General features: G+C 33.1%; 1 protein-coding gene across 2 annotated transcripts in view; it reads right to left on the bottom strand.

Moving 5' to 3' along the window:
• Positions 1 to 20,570, bottom strand: part of LOC129235287 (ras association domain-containing protein 1-like) — a 65,265-nt gene that overhangs the window by 40,690 nt on the left and 4,005 nt on the right. For both annotated transcript variants that reach the window (XM_054869008.1, XM_054869009.1), the window contains exons 2-5: positions 17,780 to 18,069; positions 12,583 to 12,787; positions 9,630 to 9,760; positions 1,092 to 1,193 (exon numbers count right to left, since the gene is read on the bottom strand). In XM_054869008.1, coding sequence (XP_054724983.1) covers positions 1,092 to 1,193; positions 9,630 to 9,760; positions 12,583 to 12,787; positions 17,780 to 17,965 — 624 coding nt within the window. In that variant the 5' untranslated portion in view covers positions 17,966 to 18,069. The remainder of the gene's footprint in view (positions 1 to 1,091; positions 1,194 to 9,629; positions 9,761 to 12,582; positions 12,788 to 17,779; positions 18,070 to 20,570) is intronic.

The raw sequence follows: 20,570 nt of genomic DNA, 5'->3' as shown, positions 1-20,570 counted from the left end.
CAGCTATGCTATTATATGGTTATTAAGGTAGTTGGAAACTGTGTACTTGTCATTATTTATGAAACTAAACTATTGGTAAGTGACGATTAGGCAACACGAGTAGGACGTTCAGAGTGTTCTGTGTATTTCCAAACAATATTATAGGCATTAGCATTGTTTGTAGATGACATGAAATAAAGTTAGTTACCAAAGTTCAGTGCTCCTACATTCTCCTCTCTAGTAGATCTACAAAAATGAAGCAAGTGATTTCAACTATTTTTATTTAGCTATCATGCTGAATATTATTAAACGCATTTAGTTAGAAATTTCACTATTTTCTCTATTTTCATTCATTTTTAGTATTCTTGCTCTGTCATAGGTGGGTGAGACAAGCTTTTAGTTGTTTGTAAAAACAAAACTGAATAATAGTAATTATAATTTTAATTTTATTAATGATGTTAACAAAATAATTTCATTGTTGAACATGCGCGAGCATACAGTTGTAGATTGAGCTTTTGAAACTTTTTACATTTTTCAGGTTTTTAAGGCTTTCCTAAAAGAAAGCCTTCTATGCAAATCATCAGTTTCAAAGAGTTTTTAAAAGCTTGTTTTCGCCATATAGTTGCTATGCAATACCCCCATAACCCCACCATTTTAGAAGCATCAAAAAAGTGTCAATTTCTTTCTTTCTCGTCCCCCCCCCCCCTCCTTTCACCTTTTTTTTTATATTGAAACTGCTACTTTGAAAATGTGTGGCTGTTCTTATGAGAGGGGCACCAAATTTTATCAAGACCTGGTTACCACTTTGGCATGATTAGGCTTGATAGGTTTCATTATTTATGAAACTAAACTATTGGTGAGTGACGATTAGGTACAAAAACTTAAGCTGTTTCATTAGCTTAAAAGTTCAGTTTACTTCCTAAATTCACATTAGGAAAATTTTGCAAAAACATTATTAGTTGCCTATTGCTCAGATTTCATCAGGACAACAAAGAAATGGAAAGGAAGTTTAAACAAAAAATGAACTCATACAATTTATAGCTGACTGTTGTAATATGTTTAAAGAAGAAAACACAGTTGATGGAGAATTCATATAAAAAATCTATACTAACAAGAACCATATCACAACTCTGATGGCGAGCATTGTAACGTCCTATTCTTCGCCTCAGTTCTTCATTATCTAGGTGCTCAAAAAACAGTGGAGAGAGTCTTTCCTACAACAAAGGAGTAAAAAATCATTAAAACCTATGACTGAATACAACAATGAATATGAAAATAAATCATACAATAAGAGCAATTACACGAAAATAAATCGTTTTTTTTTTTTTTTAATGTTTTTGAAACAATTTCAGTAAAAAAATACCAATTTTATATTAGTTTTATGAATTTTGTAGCAGCAGAAATAATTTTACCCAAGTTTTGTAACAAGATGAAATCTTAGATGTACAATTGTGTATCTAAGACCTCAATTTTGATTGGTTTTTAGCACTTCAATTTAGAAATGCACAGAATATTTGGTTGGTATTCGGTATTCTGCATATTCAGCAGAGAAATGGATTATTCAGTTTGGCCAAATATTTTCATATTCAGAAACCGAATAGCAAACAAATTTAAATGTTCAATAATTGGTAAACAAACATATTTTTTTGTAAAATGAATAAAAGTTACAGTATAGTACCATAGTATAAAATTTATTTCAAATTATTACTTACTAGATTTATCACAATCAAAGTAATTTTAATGTAAGAGAAAACAATCAGATGTTAAATTTAAATTTTGTTGCATTTGAATTTTTCTTAAATCTTATGACACATTACATTAACATTACTATAGGGAAGTTGCAACCTATTAAATGTTTATATTTTGGCTATTGCATATTGTTAATTGACCCTCAAAACTAAAAAATTCACCATCGCCAAATTTTAAAACACCATGGTTGATTTTTAATGAATTTTTAAAAATCCACGCGCAAAAGTGCGCTCTTCTGAAACGTCACGAGCCTACGTCACAGGGCGCGAATGGGCAGCCTTCCGCCGAAGATCCCTTGTTTTTGCTAGGGACATTTTGAGCGCGCTGATATTTTTATTTTTTAGAAATTCAATAATCCTTTTGAACACACTATGGAGGCCGGATTCGTTAAAGCACAATCTAAATAATCTTCCTCAAATAATATCAATGGTGATATTCGAATATTTCCGAGAGGATGAGAGGTTTAATGTTCCAGAAACGCGAGGAGTTTAATGCGAGGAGATAAGCCTTTTACGTTTCATCTTCGAAGTCGAATGCACGTTCTTCGGTTTCTCCCATGACATGGGAACCGGTTTGCTAGCGTTTCTCTCCTATCGGACGTCACTTCCTATGCCATCTGACGTCACAGGCGCTTGAACTTTAAAAATTAATTTAAAAAAAACTACTTATCGTATCGCAAAAATTTTTTCACCTATGATGTTGTTGGCCTAGAGCTATTATTTTTTTTCTTGGAGAAATTCCTAAAGTTTTTAGAAGGATTAGAAAAGTTTCCAGAACTTACTTCCTTCTTTTTTCGAACTTTGAAAGTCATCCCGCTATTTTACCGGCGCTCGAATTGTTCCCCAGAGCCAACATTCCCTGCATGCGTAGCATGCGTTTGTTGACCCGCCACGATGATGTGACGTCATAGGAAAGATGTTGAGTAGATTCTTGCTGTATGCATGTGGGAAACAATTTTAAAGAATTTAGTTTTAAACTGTAAACTGTGTTGAGTTGTTTCCTCAATGTAATTTATGCATGCTTTTTGATATACGTCACGCCATTGCGTAGGGAGATAGGGAATACTATTTAAGTGTGAACTCTCAATCAATCATTCTCTTATTGTTTCACCTCTTGTTTTGATATGTTGTGACTGCAGTTCGATGTTTTTCTGAGGTGCTGAGATTGTGCCTGGGAGCTGTGTGCTCCGGAGTTCCACGTAGTATAGTGGATTCTTTTTAAGAGATGTAGGAAGTTTTGTCGTTGAGCCCAGCTAGAAATGCGGGCATGTTCCAGTTGTTGCCTTGAGATGAGTTTTTAAGTGAGGGATTTTCTCTCTAAAATTGAGAGTTTAAATCAAGTTGTTTTTTTTTGTGAAAAGGCCTAACAAACAGGACCATTGAAGGTCCACGCTCGAGAGCTGGATTGGATGTCCGTTAGATGGATGGATGGTTCCTGTTGTCCAGGAGGACAGATTTATTTTCTGAATTCAGCATGGTGGCATGGAATGGTCACGGACAATTTTGATATGGGATCCAAATTTGGTGGATCGCGCCCTCACATGTTGTGCCAACTTTTAAGGAAGGAATAGTTTGTTTGGTATGAACTTTTTAACTCGTTCGTATGAACTATTCTGTTTATGGCACTGGACTCAAGGTTGTACTTATATTAATCTAGTCATATAAATTTTACTGGAACTTTAAACGATACTATTTTTAAGAAATGTTTCCTACTGATATTTTTGGGGGGATTTTTTTATTCAATTGTTGGGGAATGTGAATTTTATTTACACTTGTTATTATTTCCATGTTTTGACATATTTATTGTTTAATAAAATGTTTATTTAATTGTTAAATATGTGTCTGTATGTCCTTTCTTCCCGAGCAGATCATTCCACAAATTTTCAGTTGGGTTTGTTAGCTTAAAGCCTGCTTTTAGTTCTTTGAACTTCGGGTTTTGATTGAGCTATCAGTTCGAATTGCCCAACACGTGGTAGCAGAGCGTGGTTTGGTCTGCTTGGGTGAATGGAATCTTTAAGGTCATTGGAAATTGTGCTACTGGTCATATGAGATTAGAATGTTTTTTAGAAAGGGATTTTTTAAATGTTACCCTTGATAAAATATAGGCTCTCAATATGAAACATGGAGCAAATTTAAATACATATGTTAACCCCCCCTGTAGTTTTTGACCAGTTTAGCTGTATTGTGTAAATATTGTTCCCCACTAAAAATATAAGATGGCAATTTTAAAAGTTCGGCGCCAGGTTGAAAGGGAATGGTAAACACTTGAATTGAAAATCTTTTAGAAATTTTAAAAAAAATATATAAGAATTTTTTCCAATTGATATTTAGCCGTAAGTTTTTAATAGCATATAATGTTTGGCTATTTATCGGCTGTAAATATAAGTCAAAGTTTTTCATCAATTGGTGTGATGCCGTGAATTTTTAATAGCATATAATGTTTGGCTATTTGTCGGCTGTAAATATAAGAATTTGTTTCTCAAAACATGAAAAGCTCCTATAGGAGAATGTTTTGGAGACGGGGGGAATGACTTTGGATTTATTTCCTGGCTGGAAGCCTTTATTTAAAAATAAGTTTGGGGCTGTCTTGCATTTTTTTAGTCTTCCTCAATTGAAACTATCAATTGTTTCTGAAAAGAAATCTAATTAATGAATTGGAACTGAAATGTGTTCCTGGAAATTCTGAAATTATGAAAGTTTAAATACACGTGTTTCTTTGGATTTGAAACTAAAATTGTTTCCGGAAATATAAATTAAGAGAAACTGAATTTGTTTCTGAAGCTTTGAAACTTAGTGTTTCTGAAATTTAAATAGTGAATTTAAAACTGAACCTTGTTCCTAAAAATATAAGAATTTTTGAAATTAAAATTGTTTCTAGGATTTAAATTGTTGAAATAGAAACTGTGTTTTTAAGGGTCTGAATCTGGATTTGTTTCTGTGAGAAACTGGAATTGTTTCAGAACCCTAAATAATGGAAAAATTTAAATTAAGATTAGTTTCCAAAAATTAAATTTTTGTGAAGATATTTCAAAGTAATGAAAGTTTGAAACTGTGTGTTTCAAGGGGTTTGAAACTAAGTGTTTCTGAAACCAAAAATTAAAGAAAAGATTTGAAACTGTGTGTTTCAGGGGGTTTGAAACTAAGTGTTTCTGAGACCAAATTTAAGGAAAAATTTGGAAACTAAATTTGTTTCCGGAAAAAAATGAAATTTAGGTGTACTTTGAAAATTTGAATTTATAATGTGGGGTTTGTTTCTTTTTGAAACTGAAACCAAAATTAAGTAAAAGGTTGGAAACTAAAATTGTTTCTTGAAATTTAAATTAATAAGAAGCTTGGAAACTAAAATTGTATCGGAATGGTTCATATCTGAAACTGTGTGTTTCGAGAAATTTAGGTTTGTAAAAATTGTGAAACTAAAATGTGTTTCTAAAAATTATAGTTCAAAGAAAAATGTAAAGCTAAAAGAGTTTCTTTTGAAAAATTGAAATTAAAAAGTGTTTCTGGAAAACATGAGCGATATTGTTTGAAATGAGAAAGGGTTTCTAAAAATAAATAAAATAAATAAAATGTTAGGTTTTCACTAAAGTATTAGATGGGGGGAATACAAAAATAAATAAATAAAATAAAATAAAATGAGAGAGGATAACCGGATTGGAATTTTAACCGGCCTCTATTTGTAAAAATATAAAAATCAAAATTTTGGAATGTGTGTTCTGTGAACCCCATGTGTGAAAACATGTATTTTAAAATGTAGAAATTCGTTCAATGTTTTCATGTAATGTTTTCAATGTGTTTATAGAATTGTTGTTCGAAATGTTTTTAAGTGTCTTTATGAATTGTCTCCAAGAGGGGGGAACTTGTTGGCCTAGAGCTATTATTTTTTTTCTTGGAGAAATTCCTAAAGTTTTTAGAAGGATTAGAAAAGTTTCCAGAACTTACTTCCTTCTTTTTTCGAACTTTGAAAGTCATCCCGCTATTTTACCGGCGCTCGAATTGTTCCCCAGAGCCAACATTCCCTGCATGCGTAGCATGCGTTTGTTGACCCGCCACGATGATGTGACGTCATAGGAAAGATGTTGAGTAGATTCTTGCTGTATGCATGTGGGAAACAATTTTAAAGAATTTAGTTTTAAACTGTAAACTGTGTTGAGTTGTTTCCTCAATGTAATTTATGCATGCTTTTTGATATACGTCACGCCATTGCGTAGGGAGATAGGGAATACTATTTAAGTGTGAACTCTCAATCAATCATTCTCTTATTGTTTCACCTCTTGTTTTGATATGTTGTGACTGCAGTTCGATGTTTTTCTGAGGTGCTGAGATTGTGCCTGGGAGCTGTGTGCTCCGGAGTTCCACGTAGTATAGTGGATTCTTTTTAAGAGATGTAGGAAGTTTTGTCGTTGAGCCCAGCTAGAAATGCGGGCATGTTCCAGTTGTTGCCTTGAGATGAGTTTTTAAGTGAGGGATTTTCTCTCTAAAATTGAGAGTTTAAATCAAGTTGTTTTTTTTTGTGAAAAGGCCTAACAAACAGGACCATTGAAGGTCCACGCTCGAGAGCTGGATTGGATGTCCGTTAGATGGATGGATGGTTCCTGTTGTCCAGGAGGACAGATTTATTTTCTGAATTCAGCATGGTGGCATGGAATGGTCACGGACAATTTTGATATGGGATCCAAATTTGGTGGATCGCGCCCTCACATGTTGTGCCAACTTTTAAGGAAGGAATAGTTTGTTTGGTATGAACTTTTTAACTCGTTCGTATGAACTATTCTGTTTATGGCACTGGACTCAAGGTTGTACTTATATTAATCTAGTCATATAAATTTTACTGGAACTTTAAACGATACTATTTTTAAGAAATGTTTCCTACTGATATTTTTGGGGGGATTTTTTTATTCAATTGTTGGGGAATGTGAATTTTATTTACACTTGTTATTATTTCCATGTTTTGACATATTTATTGTTTAATAAAATGTTTATTTAATTGTTAAATATGTGTCTGTATGTCCTTTCTTCCCGAGCAGATCATTCCACAAATTTTCAGTTGGGTTTGTTAGCTTAAAGCCTGCTTTTAGTTCTTTGAACTTCGGGTTTTGATTGAGCTATCAGTTCGAATTGCCCAACAGATGTTCATACATGTTACTCTATCATATAAAAATAAAATTGAAAAATCGAAAACTTCCCTATTATAAACTTATTTAAATATGACACAGTAACCAGAAAAAAAACTCTTGATGTCAGCATTTGGATATTAAGTTTTGCAATATTTTAAGTTTTGCACCAGGGTTTTCCAAGTTGCTGCCTGCAAAGCCTTTTAGAAAATATTTTTGGGAAAATAATTTTTGCAGTTACACTTCATGTTTGTTAGCAAGAAAAAGTTTTTGAGAAAATCCATATCAGTTAATGCTGTCCACTAATGAATACCATATTTTACGGACTGCTTCCAAAACTCAGATACATTTCATGCGCAAAATTGTTGAGATTGAATGACAAGAGCTTGAGGTGGACTTTGTTTTCGGTGGTTGCAATCCAACAATCTAAGTTTTTCCATTGAACACATTATGTATTTTTCAGTAAAGTTTCTTTTTTTCCTCATTTTGTAACTTATATTCAATAGGATATCCAGTGAAATAGTATTATATGCTAAAATAAATATTCAGAATTCATAATATGGTTTGGAATTCCCTACAAACTTTCTTCTATTTACGTTTTGCTGTTGAACAAGCCTTACTTGGCATTTTACTTCATTTTTCGAGGTAGGCCGTGCAAAGCCAGGCAATGGTAGCTAAAACATGATCTTAAAAATAAAGAAAAGAAAAAAAAGATCTCAATGTTGCAAAATTCTCAGCAATTGTGCTGAAAAATTCCGTTATTCAGCAAAATTTACTAAATAAGGAAATTTTTTGGGAGGTCACAGCGACCTCCCATCAGGGAGCCTCTGGTGATGTTAGCATGTTTAATTACATGATTCTCAGTTGAGGACTTTCAAAGTTAGATTTAAAAAATGGATATTTGGAAAACTTCCAGAAAATATTTACCTTTAAAACCATATTTTTGTGAACTACTCTTGCTTCAGACACAATGCTCAGGATAGGTCATATAATATACAGTGACCACAGCTTATTAAAATCATTCGTTCTCAGGACATTTGATTTCATAAAGCAGCTGATTTTATAAACCGGCATATCTACATTTGAAACTAGTATGTTGTGGCCATCACGAAACTTTCTTCTATATTTTTCCTTTTTCTGATTCCTCCCCATGCTTGACGAGGAAGCAATATTCCCAACAAAAACAAAATGACACATGCAAAAACTTGACGACCATCCCAATGTCTGAATTATTGCAAAAGCAAAGCAAAGAGCGAAAATTGAAAGTTATTTTAAAAGCCTTGCTTGAATTAATTACAAATATTTTATTTGTTAACAAACATAAGATGGCAACAGTTAAAAATTTTAAATCATTGAGATAATATTTCCGATCATTTCCATACAATTTAAATCACGAGAAATACGCAGACGACAATCTATTACGATTTATCTTTCTTATTGTTGCATTAATAAAGCTATTTTTATTCAAAAAAAAAATCAACACCTCTTGGAGCGATTGGAGTCAAAATTGAACCAAAGCCTGTTTACGTATGAATTCACATATATTCCAAATTTCAACCAGAACGTAGCATTAATTCTTGAGATAGGGCACTCACAATGGAAAAAAAAGAACGGGCGATTGCGCTACCTCCTTTTTAGCTGTTGACACCAAAATAAAATCAGCTCTTATACCCACTGAGGGCTACTTGTCAAAAAATTTTTGTTTGATTCCGTTCGTTATTTCTCGAGACTTCAGCAGTCAAAATTGACGACAAAAAACGTTCTATAACTCAACCCCCGTTTGAGCTATTGACACCAAAATTGAATCAGCACCTGCTCCTGTTAGGGGCAACATGTGGACAAAATTTTGTTCGATTCCGCCAGTTATTTCCTGAGGAATAGCAAGCACGCGTAACTCAAAAAACGTCCCATTGCTCCACCCCCCTTGGAGGAATTCGCGCCAAAAACCAATGGGCACAAGTTCACATAGGGGCACATATGTGTACCAAATTTCGTTCGATTTCATGCGGTAGTTTTTGCTGTAGAGCGGCCACAAAAAACTGGTCACACACAGACGTGACACACACACATACACACACACACACACAGACAGACAGACATTTTCCAAAAATAGTCGAAATGGACTCAGCACACCTCAAAACGTTCGAATCTGTCAAAATTCGAAATTCGAAAATTTGCACGAATCCAATACTTTCTTCTATATATTAGATATAGAAGAAAGTAAAAATGATAGGTTTTGAAGTTTAAATACTTTAAGAAAAGAAATGAAATACATCATTCATGTTTGTTTTAAGTATTTCAAAATATAGTTGTCACTTTTAACTAACCATGAGGGTTTTTTTTTTTTTTTTAACTACACACGGGTCTTAAAATATTGGCATATTGCAATTTTGTTAATAGAATTTGAGAGTAAAGATTCAATATCGTTTAAGATTTTACAAAATGGATCGTAACTTTCAACGTTCTATTTTTCTCTTAGCTCTAAAGTGCATCATATGACGTATAATATCAAGCACTTTTCAAACATTTATCGAAGAGGGGAAATTTGGCAATGAGATTTCCTCATCTTCTGAGACCGTCTCCTTCACTTCTTGGTGCTTCTTTATCAATTTTGTATGCAAGATGTCCAAAAGCGATTTTATAAAACGGCGATAATGATTTTATTAAGAGATGGTTTTAACATGTTTTGATATTGCAGTGATTCTGTTTTTCCAGATTTGATTTTAAAAAGCGGCTGATTTTATAATCCAGTGATTTTATTGGTGGCGGGTACTGTACATCAAAATCTTACCTTCTCAACAGACTCTCTTTTTAATGTATTCTCGATCAATTCACTAAGATCAGTAGTTTGAGTATCACCAAATCCCTTGCAGTCCAATGTTACAAGATGCTGACAGCGTTGGTGACAAGTATAATGACAATCTACAAAGAAAAGTCCATGATAAATCACAGGGTTCAGGGGGTAAAACTGTTCAGAGGGTCAAAAATACTGATTTTACTGACTAAAATTTAAAAATTAACAAACTTTGGCAAAACGAAAAAGAGTATCTTACTTAGTGAAACAGATACTAGCTTTGTTTGTGATATGCAGCAGCATAATATACAGCTAATTTGGTACAGATTTTGGCTAAAAGTTTAGGTTAATTCCTATATTTATTGTATAATGAATAAAACTTTTCTGAAACTAGGAAAATAAATTATAAGATCTTGCAACTGTTTAAATATTATTAAGTGATCAAAAGCAGTTTTTCATTCACTTTTCTTTTCTTTGAAAACTCAGTGGAAAACAACTTTAAGAAAAATTCAGAAATTAGGAAATACAAAATGGAAAAAAATATATAAATTATTCCTGTTAATTTTTAGTTAAAAACATCATTTAGTAAAACTCAGAACAGGTTTAAAAGATTGTTTTAAAGACTAATAAGCAAATATTTTTGTATGTACAAAAACTACACCCTGTCCCAAAAATATAGACACAAGCATAAAATACAATTCACAGTAAAAATACGAATGGAGGGATTTATATCACATTTGTGTACAATCATAACCAGTATGTGAAACACAAGTTAGGGTGATTTATTTTAAAAACACCATGTGTTGAGTTTATTTAAAAATCTAGAAAATAGGGTGACCTTTTTTTTTTTTTTAAAGGTTGAGAAACACAATTACAAATGAAAATATGAAATTATGTTTCCATTACCTCTAGTTACTTCAAACATATGGTTTTGAAACGTAAGTATCAAGTTATTCCTGTGTGGAAAGATACTTGCTTCCAGTTTCCTATAATTTTGGTGCCTGATGTTGCCCAAGGGAGGATCCAGAAATTTATCAAGGAGCGGGCGATTGCTTTTTTCCTCTCCAACATATCAGATCTACATGTATTCTAAAATTGAGTTTTATAAATTCAAGTTTGTAATAATTCCGGGGAAATGTTTTGATTCACCCTTCTCCTAACATCATTGAAGGTTGTCTTAAAATTGTGCCTTTTGGAACTTTGGAATTGCAAAATTACCAGAGGAAAGTCACTGAACCCATTCCTCCACTTCTCTCCCGTTTATACAAACCTGTCTTTCAAGACTTAAATTTTGAAAAATGCCTGGCGGAAGACCTCCAAACACCAAAGATCGAGAAATAACCCTGTGCTGAGAAATAACTGGAGAAAACCAACGTAATTGTAACACAAATATACAGTCTATATATTTGTGAAGTATGTTGGTTTTCTCCAGATTTCAGAAAGACTTTAAAATCAGACTTTTGAAATTTTTCTTCCAAAAAGTTCCCAGGAGCTAGATTTGAACCATATTCCTATCCTTAAAGTCACATCAAAGATAACCTACACTGTTGTTTTTGGACCTCAATTCGGATAAATTACCAGTGCAGGGCTCCTCACGGGAGTGACGATCCTTTGTATCAGTCCTTGATGTTGCGACAGGTTTAACATTTGATTTAAGTTTGGGCTAACCAATGGCCATTCCATGGTATGGATGTTACTCATTTTGAACTGCAGATTTGTTGAGTTTAATGCATCAGTAGGCGCTTTCTCTTGCTGAAATACGGTTTGGTCCACCCAGCCAATCTTGTATTGGAAAAAATCTAATACTCGCTGATAGTCGAGAAAGCTCATTTTCTTGTTACAAACTGCCAAATAAAAGTCTTTTCTTATGCTAATTCATAAGAATGCAACTTTGAATTGGAAGGGAGAAGTTTATGGCTTCCATCAGTCCTAACTTTTGAGGCCACATTTCATACTTTTATATTTTAATCAGTAAAGAAACTCTAACATCTAAAAATATAGCCTAATTTTACAAAAAAAAAAAAAAAAAAAAACAGCTTTAGGGTGCCCCTCCAAACATCCCTCACTTCTGATCCCCCATTTTTTTGTGCAACACTTGCCTATGAGAAAAAGTCAAAATTATGGGGTAGCCTATTTTCTGTTTTTCTAAATAAATTCAACGTGTGATGCATGGGTGCCCACCTCCCTAAGATCAAGGGTGCACATCCTCTAAACACATCCTCTAAACAACTAATTAACCTCATCTTGGGCTTTATGTACTGTTTATTATTAGTTTACACATATGAAATTAAATATCTTATCATTCATATTTCTACTGTGAATTGTATTTTATATGTGTGTCTAAATTTTTGGTACAGTGTGTAAGTTTACTATACTGCAAGAACTTATGATGAAAGTTAAAGGCAACAAATTAAAATAAGAGTTTAAACATAACAAATTTTTACTGATCTCAATATTGTACACAAATGTAGCTGTCATGTATACCTTATTGCTTGAAAAACTCTTCATCTTACCCTGTATTTTGGGCAAAAACAGGAAAATGTTTCGAAGAATATACCCAATATCAAGGTCATAGGTTAAGCTAGAGTGGTCATCTATTCTAATTATTTGTATAAAATGCCTAAAAAATTCAACTCAAGGACTTGCAGTTGGAACATCTAGAGGTCCATAGTATCATTTTAGCATCCCGCAACTATATGTGGGCATAAAACAACAGGCTATCCAAAAACGGGACGAATGGCAACCTTAACTATGCATGAAAAAAAATCATTAAAAAAAATAGAGCAATACCTGGTAAAAGGTGTATCAATCAAATGTAAATTCTTTTTGTAATCTTGTAACATTAATAGCATTGACAGATTAAAATTTCATATAAAAACACATCGAATAAGAAGATTTATGATATACTACTCTTTAGAAAAGAATTAAGGCATGAAATAAAAATACTTACTATAGCATCTCAAACAGTCGGTGGAATTGTATAAGCCCCAAATGAAATCCCCACAACAATCACACCAGGTTGGATTTTTTAAGTTGGAAATTTGGAATCTATGACCAATTCCTCTTTCGGCAGGCTCTAACTCAACAACGCCAAAGCTGGCTAGCTCTATCAGTTCTCTAGGTCTAAATGACATATCACCCTCAGAATATCTGTCCTGAAAATTCAAATAGTGAAAAATGCAAATAAAATCAAACATAATTTCTTAGGAAACTTTTATACATTCTCTAATAATAATTAAGTTTTAATAATTTGAGTTTCACAAAAATCACAAATGTGTTTAAGCAAAATAATATGAACAAAAAAAAAGTTAAGTTCAAATAAATTTAATAATACAGGGTGATCTAAAAGTCATGCAATGTGTTATAAATATTCTATTTAAAAAATACTATTAATATTAAATATAAATTATTTGTCTAGATACACCTGGCATGCTAACTTTATTTTAGCTATCAGTTTGTTCGCACTCCTAGCTTCAATGAGATGACATCCGCCTTCACCTCCAGCTTAGTTATTTACAATTCCAGACAGAAGAGTCCATAACAAGAAAGAAACTGCAGTCTCTGGATGTCATAACCTGGCTGTTGGTATATTGCATGTACTTCTGCCTTAGCCCTGGCTTAGGGCTAAGGCAACCTTTTATTATTATCCTGATCAGCAATACAGGCAGTAAGCACCTTATTGCTTTTTATCAATATACAGGTCAGAGAAAGATAGTAACAAAATCTTATCTCTGCTGCTGCTTTGAGGTCGAGGGAAATAGGGCAGCTTATATATATATATATATATATATATATATATATGTATATATATATATATATATATAAACAATATTTTATAATGCAGTAGAAAGTTTAAATCAGTTTTTCTTACAAAGAAGATTTCAACATTGTGAATTAAGGTGCAAAGTTTCTTGTTGCCATTTAAAAATTTATGACGCCTAAAATCTTGAAATAAAACTTCACTGGTCCGATTGACCACTAAATTTTATATTCGAGTGCTCGATGGATGGTTTTGTGATCTTGGTTGATTTTGAGCCCTGTAAGTGGGTGTGGTTTTTGCTGTTTTCCGACAAAATTTGCATTAAGTAACAATTCTACAAGTTACAATTTAATTGAAATAAAACTTTGCTAAAACTGGATTCTTTTTGAAATCGCACTTTACCATTTCAATGAAATTTTATTATTCTTATTATATTGAAGATTTTCAAACAAACATGTCTAGAAAATTTTTGTTTTAGGAAATGCAATTTAGACATGTAAATTATAACAAAAGTTCATTGTCAATTTGTAAAATGTGTAGTTTTACACGTAAAAACAATTTATGAGACTTTAGACTGATTACCAGAGAATACTGAATATCATATTTGCCAAATACCAAATATTCAGTTAAAATTAGAACAGAATAAACTAGGAGCAGTCTAGCTGGGCCCAGCGCCTGTTGCTGGTCATCACTTTTGTATTTGTATTTGTATTTGTATTTGAATACCGAATATTGGTTTTAAAAAATTTAACTAAAACTTGAACTTCATGCCAATTCAAAATAGAAAGTATAAATCTATTTTCAAAATATAAATGAATTTCTATTTAACATTGTAAATTTGTCTACACACATTAAATACAATTATTGATTTAAAATAATTCATTCCAAAAGCAAAAACAAATTAATATAGTTAATGTCTAATTTGGTTTAGTATGTTTATCTGTAATTCTGCATAAATGAATAATTAATTGCTTTTCTGATAGATGATTTGGTAACTGTTAATCACGGTAACTTGTTATGCAGGGCTTGGAGTGGTGATTTCAAAAAATTTAGGTCACAGTTTTGGTAAAATTTTAGGACATTTTTAGGACAACAAATATCAAGTTTTGATTACTTAAATGTAATTTATAAGCTTGATTCTTATAGAGGGTAATCAAACATTTCAAATTCAATCTTGAAAACTACAACAGAATGCGTTCAATCTTTCATTTTTCAACACAGTGACACATTATGAAGTAGAAATATTTTATCATATGATTTGAATCTGGGTTAATCTAAACAGGCAATTTAAAGGGAAATCTTTTGATGAATTTAACTTTACAATAAGTATACAATCAAACAATAATACAAGTAAACTTTTTTTTGCAGAAATAGACTTTTTTGTCTCCCACTACCTTAAATTTCATGAACTTTAAAAATGTACTTCTAATATGTTTGTCCAATTTTAGGCACAAAAAATGAACAACTGGGCTTTCTTTCTGTAAAAGTAGTACATATTTTTTGAGCAGACCAGAGATAAATGAGACAAAATGTAAGTGTACAAGTGTAAATGGATTTTTCAATGAATTTGCAATTCGATTATATCTATCTAAATTGCCACGTTCATACTGAACATATAAATTTAAGAAATAATGTTCAATAACTAAATACGCTCAATCAGTCTATCACAATCAGGCCAAAGAGTTAACCACCTTGTTTCAACATTTACATAAGTGTCTTCAATTGCTTTATCGACTATTGCAAAAGAATCCATAATATGTTTATCAATGTTTTCAGTAGCAAAAAAAAATGTTCAAATGATTAACTGCCGCTTTTGTACCCGAAATTGAAGGTCCTGGACTTTCCTCTGTTTCTGCTTAAACATCAGAAGACGAGTCCACAGTCGAGTTGCTCTTTTCGTTTACGATTGATACAATATCTTCCTCATTAATTTTCAGAAACCTAACAACATTGTCATCGCAGCATTCAAAATGTTCAATTTCACTTTCTGCAAAAGAGTGCACTCTGTGCTTTTCCAGCCACTTAGAAAGGGGAAGTTTGTCATCATCACCACGGTCCTCATTATCCTGTCATGTTTTCATAAGTCCAGCATGACAAAAGCAGTTTCTGATAGTAGAGTCAGATACCATCCTCCAAGATTTATCAACTAAAACAATGGCATCAAGAAGGGAAATGTCATAATCCTTGATTTTATCATAGCATTCCAAGATTGCTGCTTCCGGTAATGACACTTCAGGCTGCAGATTAATCCCTGGTCCATCGGCTGTATTACTGAGGTCGTGTTCGGAGGGAGAAAGACTACTTTGATCCATTGCAAGTTCCTTGGTTCAACATGTGCTGAACAATTGTCTATTAACACAACAATTTTTCATTTTTCTTGGGCCAGTTCTTTATCCCATTTATGAAGGTATTCCTGGAACAATCTGAAGTCATCCAAGACTTCTTTTTTGACTTGTAAATGACTGGAAGTTTCTTTACATTCTTAAAACACCTTGGTTTTCGCGAGTTTCCGATAAGTGTTAACTTTCGCTTTTCATAAATAGTCAGGTTGACGCTTACAAGAATGGTGATCCATATGTTTGAGTGTTTTCCGCCCACATATTTTTCTCCTTTCAGCTTTAAGGTTTGATTTGGAATGAGTTTGTACAACAAACCCGCTTTGTCAGCTTTAAAAATATCCTTCTCGTCATAATTTTGAATAATGTCCGGCCAGACATTTTTCATCCAATTACTGACATCAGAAGAAGAGACACTTGCCGTTTCACCCACAACTTTGCCACTCATGAGATTGTGACGCTTCTTAAATCTGTCCAGCCATCCATTGGAACAAACAAAGCCTTTTTCTTCAAAGAGTGCGGCAAATTCTACTCCTCGGTAGAGTGAACCACTTGAATAAAGCTTCGTCCATTTTTTCTTTCTGCTTTTTGCAACTTCTTGCATCCGTTTATGTTCTTTTCAAATGCAACAACTATAGAATCTCAATTCTTCCAAATTGTAGCAACTGTAGACTTACAAAGGGCAAATTACTTGCAAAGTGAGGGTTGACTTTCGCCACTTTCTAATTTTCGAATCCAGTAAACTTTTTCCTCTACAGAAAATGCTTTTCGTTTACTTATGCTAGCCTTAGTTACTGTGAAGTTCACATGATTATCAGCAATGGAAAGGGAACAAAAAATCAGGGAGAAAACACTTGAATGACCACTGATCTCGTTATTCGACCAAAACCAGGTGAAAATTGAGGGAGCTTGAAAAGGAATTCGATATCCCCCCTGTGAGAAAACAGCTGCTTTATCAAAGAACAATAAGGGAGGAATGTGGTTTGGACTGGGGTATTTCCACAAAAAAGGGTGAGCATTGCAGAAGATGGTAAAGAATGTCACTGGGACAAGTGATAAAAGAAAAGCTTAAAATTGTAGACATTTTTGGATTGTTACATCCGATTTTCTACTGTTTGTGGATCGTTACAAGCGTTTTGAATTGCATTAATGACATAGGGTTTCAGTTTGGACCAGTTAAAAGGTTTGTTACAACCGGGGAATCGCTATAGAGGGGTTCGACTGTATATCTTTTGCAGAAGAGGAATGACCGCAAGAGTTATAAAGTATAGATAAAACAAAAAACTTTATATTGAGCATATGTTACAGTTAAATGCACCCACCTACCCTCCAGAAAAAAGGCAGCATTAGCATAGGTTTTAATTTTTTAAAGAAAATTTCTTAGGGTCTATCGAGTTCATTTTATCCAAAAATATAGGTAGATCATCATGAAAAGTTTCAATTTTAGATTGAATTTTCTTTTTCTGCGCATGTATAGAATAAAATAGTGAAAATTTTAGGAATTTTAAGACAAAACTCAAAATTTTAGGATAAAATTTGAAATTTTAAGATTTTTAGGATAATTCCTGCCTGTGGTCATAGGTTAAGAATCTTGCATTTACCTTTCCTACAAATACAAACCAAAGTTAGTTTTAAAAATTTACAAATTACAACTCTTTCAAGTGAATTTTTTCTAGGAGGTTTACAGGAAAATTGATTCTTTTGACATTTTCAGGAAATTGATGTCTCCAATACATATTGAGCAGTCAAGGCTTCTTGTACACAAAAATTTATTTGCACAAGCAACAATTTTTCTAACTAGAATCAGGGCTGTAGTTGGAAAAAAATATGTTTGAGGGAACTCACATTGAGGTTAATATTGGAATTCACTGAAAAGAAAAGTGTTTTTAAAACCAATTTTCATTCCATTTGCATTTTTTTCTTGATACCAAATAAATATTATCAAATACCATTTTTTTGAGGGGGGGACAGCCCCTAACTACTGTACTGATTATAATAAATAGTAATTTTCAAAATGAAATCTCATTGGGGAGAAAAAAAAGCATAGTTACCTTTGATTTATTTCTTCTTCTAAAAGGTCTTGGAAGAGCAAAATTTTGTAGAATTCCAGATGGGTTGAAATTCATTTTAATACGAACATCACTCTCACTGCCTGAAATTGGTCTTGGTCGACGACTTCCTATCGGAGTCACAGGCGGGGTATAGGCTTTCCGAATACTTTTGTAATCGGAAAACATTTCAAATCTTACTTCTTAGGAAGTGGAAGAAGAAAGTTAATGCAAAACTTTAGACGCACCACCTTTCTGAATGTTTTGAAGAGTATGATGAAATACCAAACCACCTAGTAACAAAAAATTAACATGATGAATATGTGTTGTAATGCATCAAATGAAGGTAAGTAAAAATGGGGTAAACTTTTAGACAATATTTTTAAAATACTTAATCTTATGCTAATAAGATTATGAAAAATAGTTTACAAACAAATGTGTTATTATTTTTACATTTTAGCAGACAAGATTTTTGACGGCAAGACTCAAAGATTTTCTTTATAACAGAACTATTATAGTATCCTGTTTTCATAACTACTTAATACTTTTTAAAATTACAGTAACACTTTGTTATATTAAGCATGTAAGGGATCAAAAAGAGAGCTATATCAAAAAGGCAATATAACCACTTGGTTATTTATTAACCTACAAATAAACAACATGGGCCGCCAAAATAAGATTAGTTTCTTATCATATTAACAGTGGCGTAGCGTAGGGGGGGCAAAGGGGGCACTCGCCCCGGGCGGCACTTTTCTAGGGGTGGCAAATTCTGTAACACTACATTAAAATTAAAACAGTAAGACGGCACTTTGCTAGGAATGGCGAATTGTGTTTCACTAAATGAACACCAAAAACGTTTTTTTTTTACTCTTCAGTTCTAAAGAGTCTCAGGAAATTTTTCTCGTTCAACCACGAGCACAAAATACTGAATATTAACGTGTATGCGGATTATTTATCAATGGAGCTGACATAGTAAGACGAGAAGGGAGAATTCAACCTCGTTGAAGAGGAATATAAATATCACAAAAATCGACAAGCAGTCCGGGGTGGACTGGGTCCCCCAAGAGGGTGCCAAACTTGACTACCAAAGGGCACAAAAAAAAAAAACACGAAGGTGCACAGATGGTTAAAGGGCGTAAAAAAAGAAGAAGAAACGAAGGCGCACACGTTCGAGGACGCAAATAAAGTAACATGAAAAATTTTGAATATTTTAAGTCTTGAATTCAAATTATGTATTTTGCAATCAAGATTCATGAGTGTGTGTGTGTGTGAGCGTGTGTGTGAGTAGGCGTATCTGTGTTTAGGCATGTGTGTGTGTATGTGTTGTGTGCGTGTGTAGGGCATAGATGCCACGACCGAGGTTTGGCCTCGCTCGTAGAGGCCGGTGAAAAGTGGAGTTTGCAGAGTTAAGTTTTATCTTTATACATAAAGGGCTAATCTCTGTCTGGATGTCCGGGGTAAACTTCAAAACTACTGGAGGGATTTTAACCATTTTTTCACCATAGATAGCTACATAATCGGGGAACAATTTAGGTTATAATTATTGCTAAAAAACTTAGTTTAAGAACGTCATGATCAAAAACAGTAAATGTCATGTAATTTCCACATCAAATGATTAAAGATTAAACCCATTGTTTCGAAAATTCGTTGCCTAACAAAAGGAACATTAAAAGTAATCATAATGTAAATTTTGGATCAAGGCCTCTCTGGAGCAAGCATGACATTGCTTTCTTAGGAGTTGCATCCTCATCTTTATACACAAAGGGCTAATCTCTGTCCGGATGTCCGGGGTAAACTTCAAAACTACTGGAGGGATTTTAACCATTTTTTCACCATAGATAGCTACATAATCGGGGAACAACTTAGGTTATAATTTATTGCTAAAAAACTTAGTTTAAGAACGTCGTGATCGAAAACAGTAAATGTCATGTAATTTCCACATCAAATGATTAAAGATCAAAACCATTGTTTCTAAAATTTGTTGCCTAACAACAGCAACATTCAAAGTTATCATAATGTAAATTTTGAATCAAGGCTTCTCCGGAGCAAACATAAGTCTAAAGTCATTTAAACATTTGGAAACTCACTTTTTGCACACTTAGGTAAACATAATAGAGAGCATTTTTTCTTTTTTTGTGTGTGTGTACTATTTAAGTAAATAAAGTGCACAGTTTTTTTTAGTGATCTTTGTTTTTGTTAGATATATTTTGGAAATTCTTCAAATTTTTATATGCTTCACTTTGCGTTTTCGTTTCTAAAAGAATACTCTTTCGTATACTTATTGCTGTTTTACTTTTATGGGTAAGGATGAAGCTCAATTTTTAATGACGTCAAAGCGGTGTGTTTTGAGTTCTTTCAGTTAAAACAGAAAACAAAAGAAAGTAGCGATTGTTTCTCACAATTATTACTGACCCAGGCAACGCCGGGTATTTTTGCTAGTGCTTAAATAAAGCTTTCAATGAACACAAACGATTTCTGACCATGGCTACAAAAGTTTGCTTTTTTAATAAGGCTCAAAATAAAAAAGAAGGCGGATAGGTTTGAGGGAGCCAAAAAAAAAAAAAACCGAGGGCGCACAGTTCTGAGGGCGCAACAAGAAACGAAGGTGCACAGGTTCGAGGGCGAAAAAAAACCGAAAGAGCAGAGGTTCAAGGGATTTTTAGGTTTTTAGGGGAAAACAAAAATGCACAGGTTTGAGTGAGTAAAAAAACAAAGGCGTACAGGTCCCCTCCCCCCCCACAAAAAAAAGAAATAAAAAAAGAAATATACAAAGTCGCACAAGTTTCAAGGCGCT

This window comes from Uloborus diversus, chromosome 2, assembly GCF_026930045.1.
Source record: "Uloborus diversus isolate 005 chromosome 2, Udiv.v.3.1, whole genome shotgun sequence".
Lineage (NCBI taxonomy): Eukaryota > Metazoa > Arthropoda > Arachnida > Araneae > Uloboridae > Uloborus > Uloborus diversus.
This window is presented reverse-complemented; position numbering and strand designations above follow the sequence as displayed.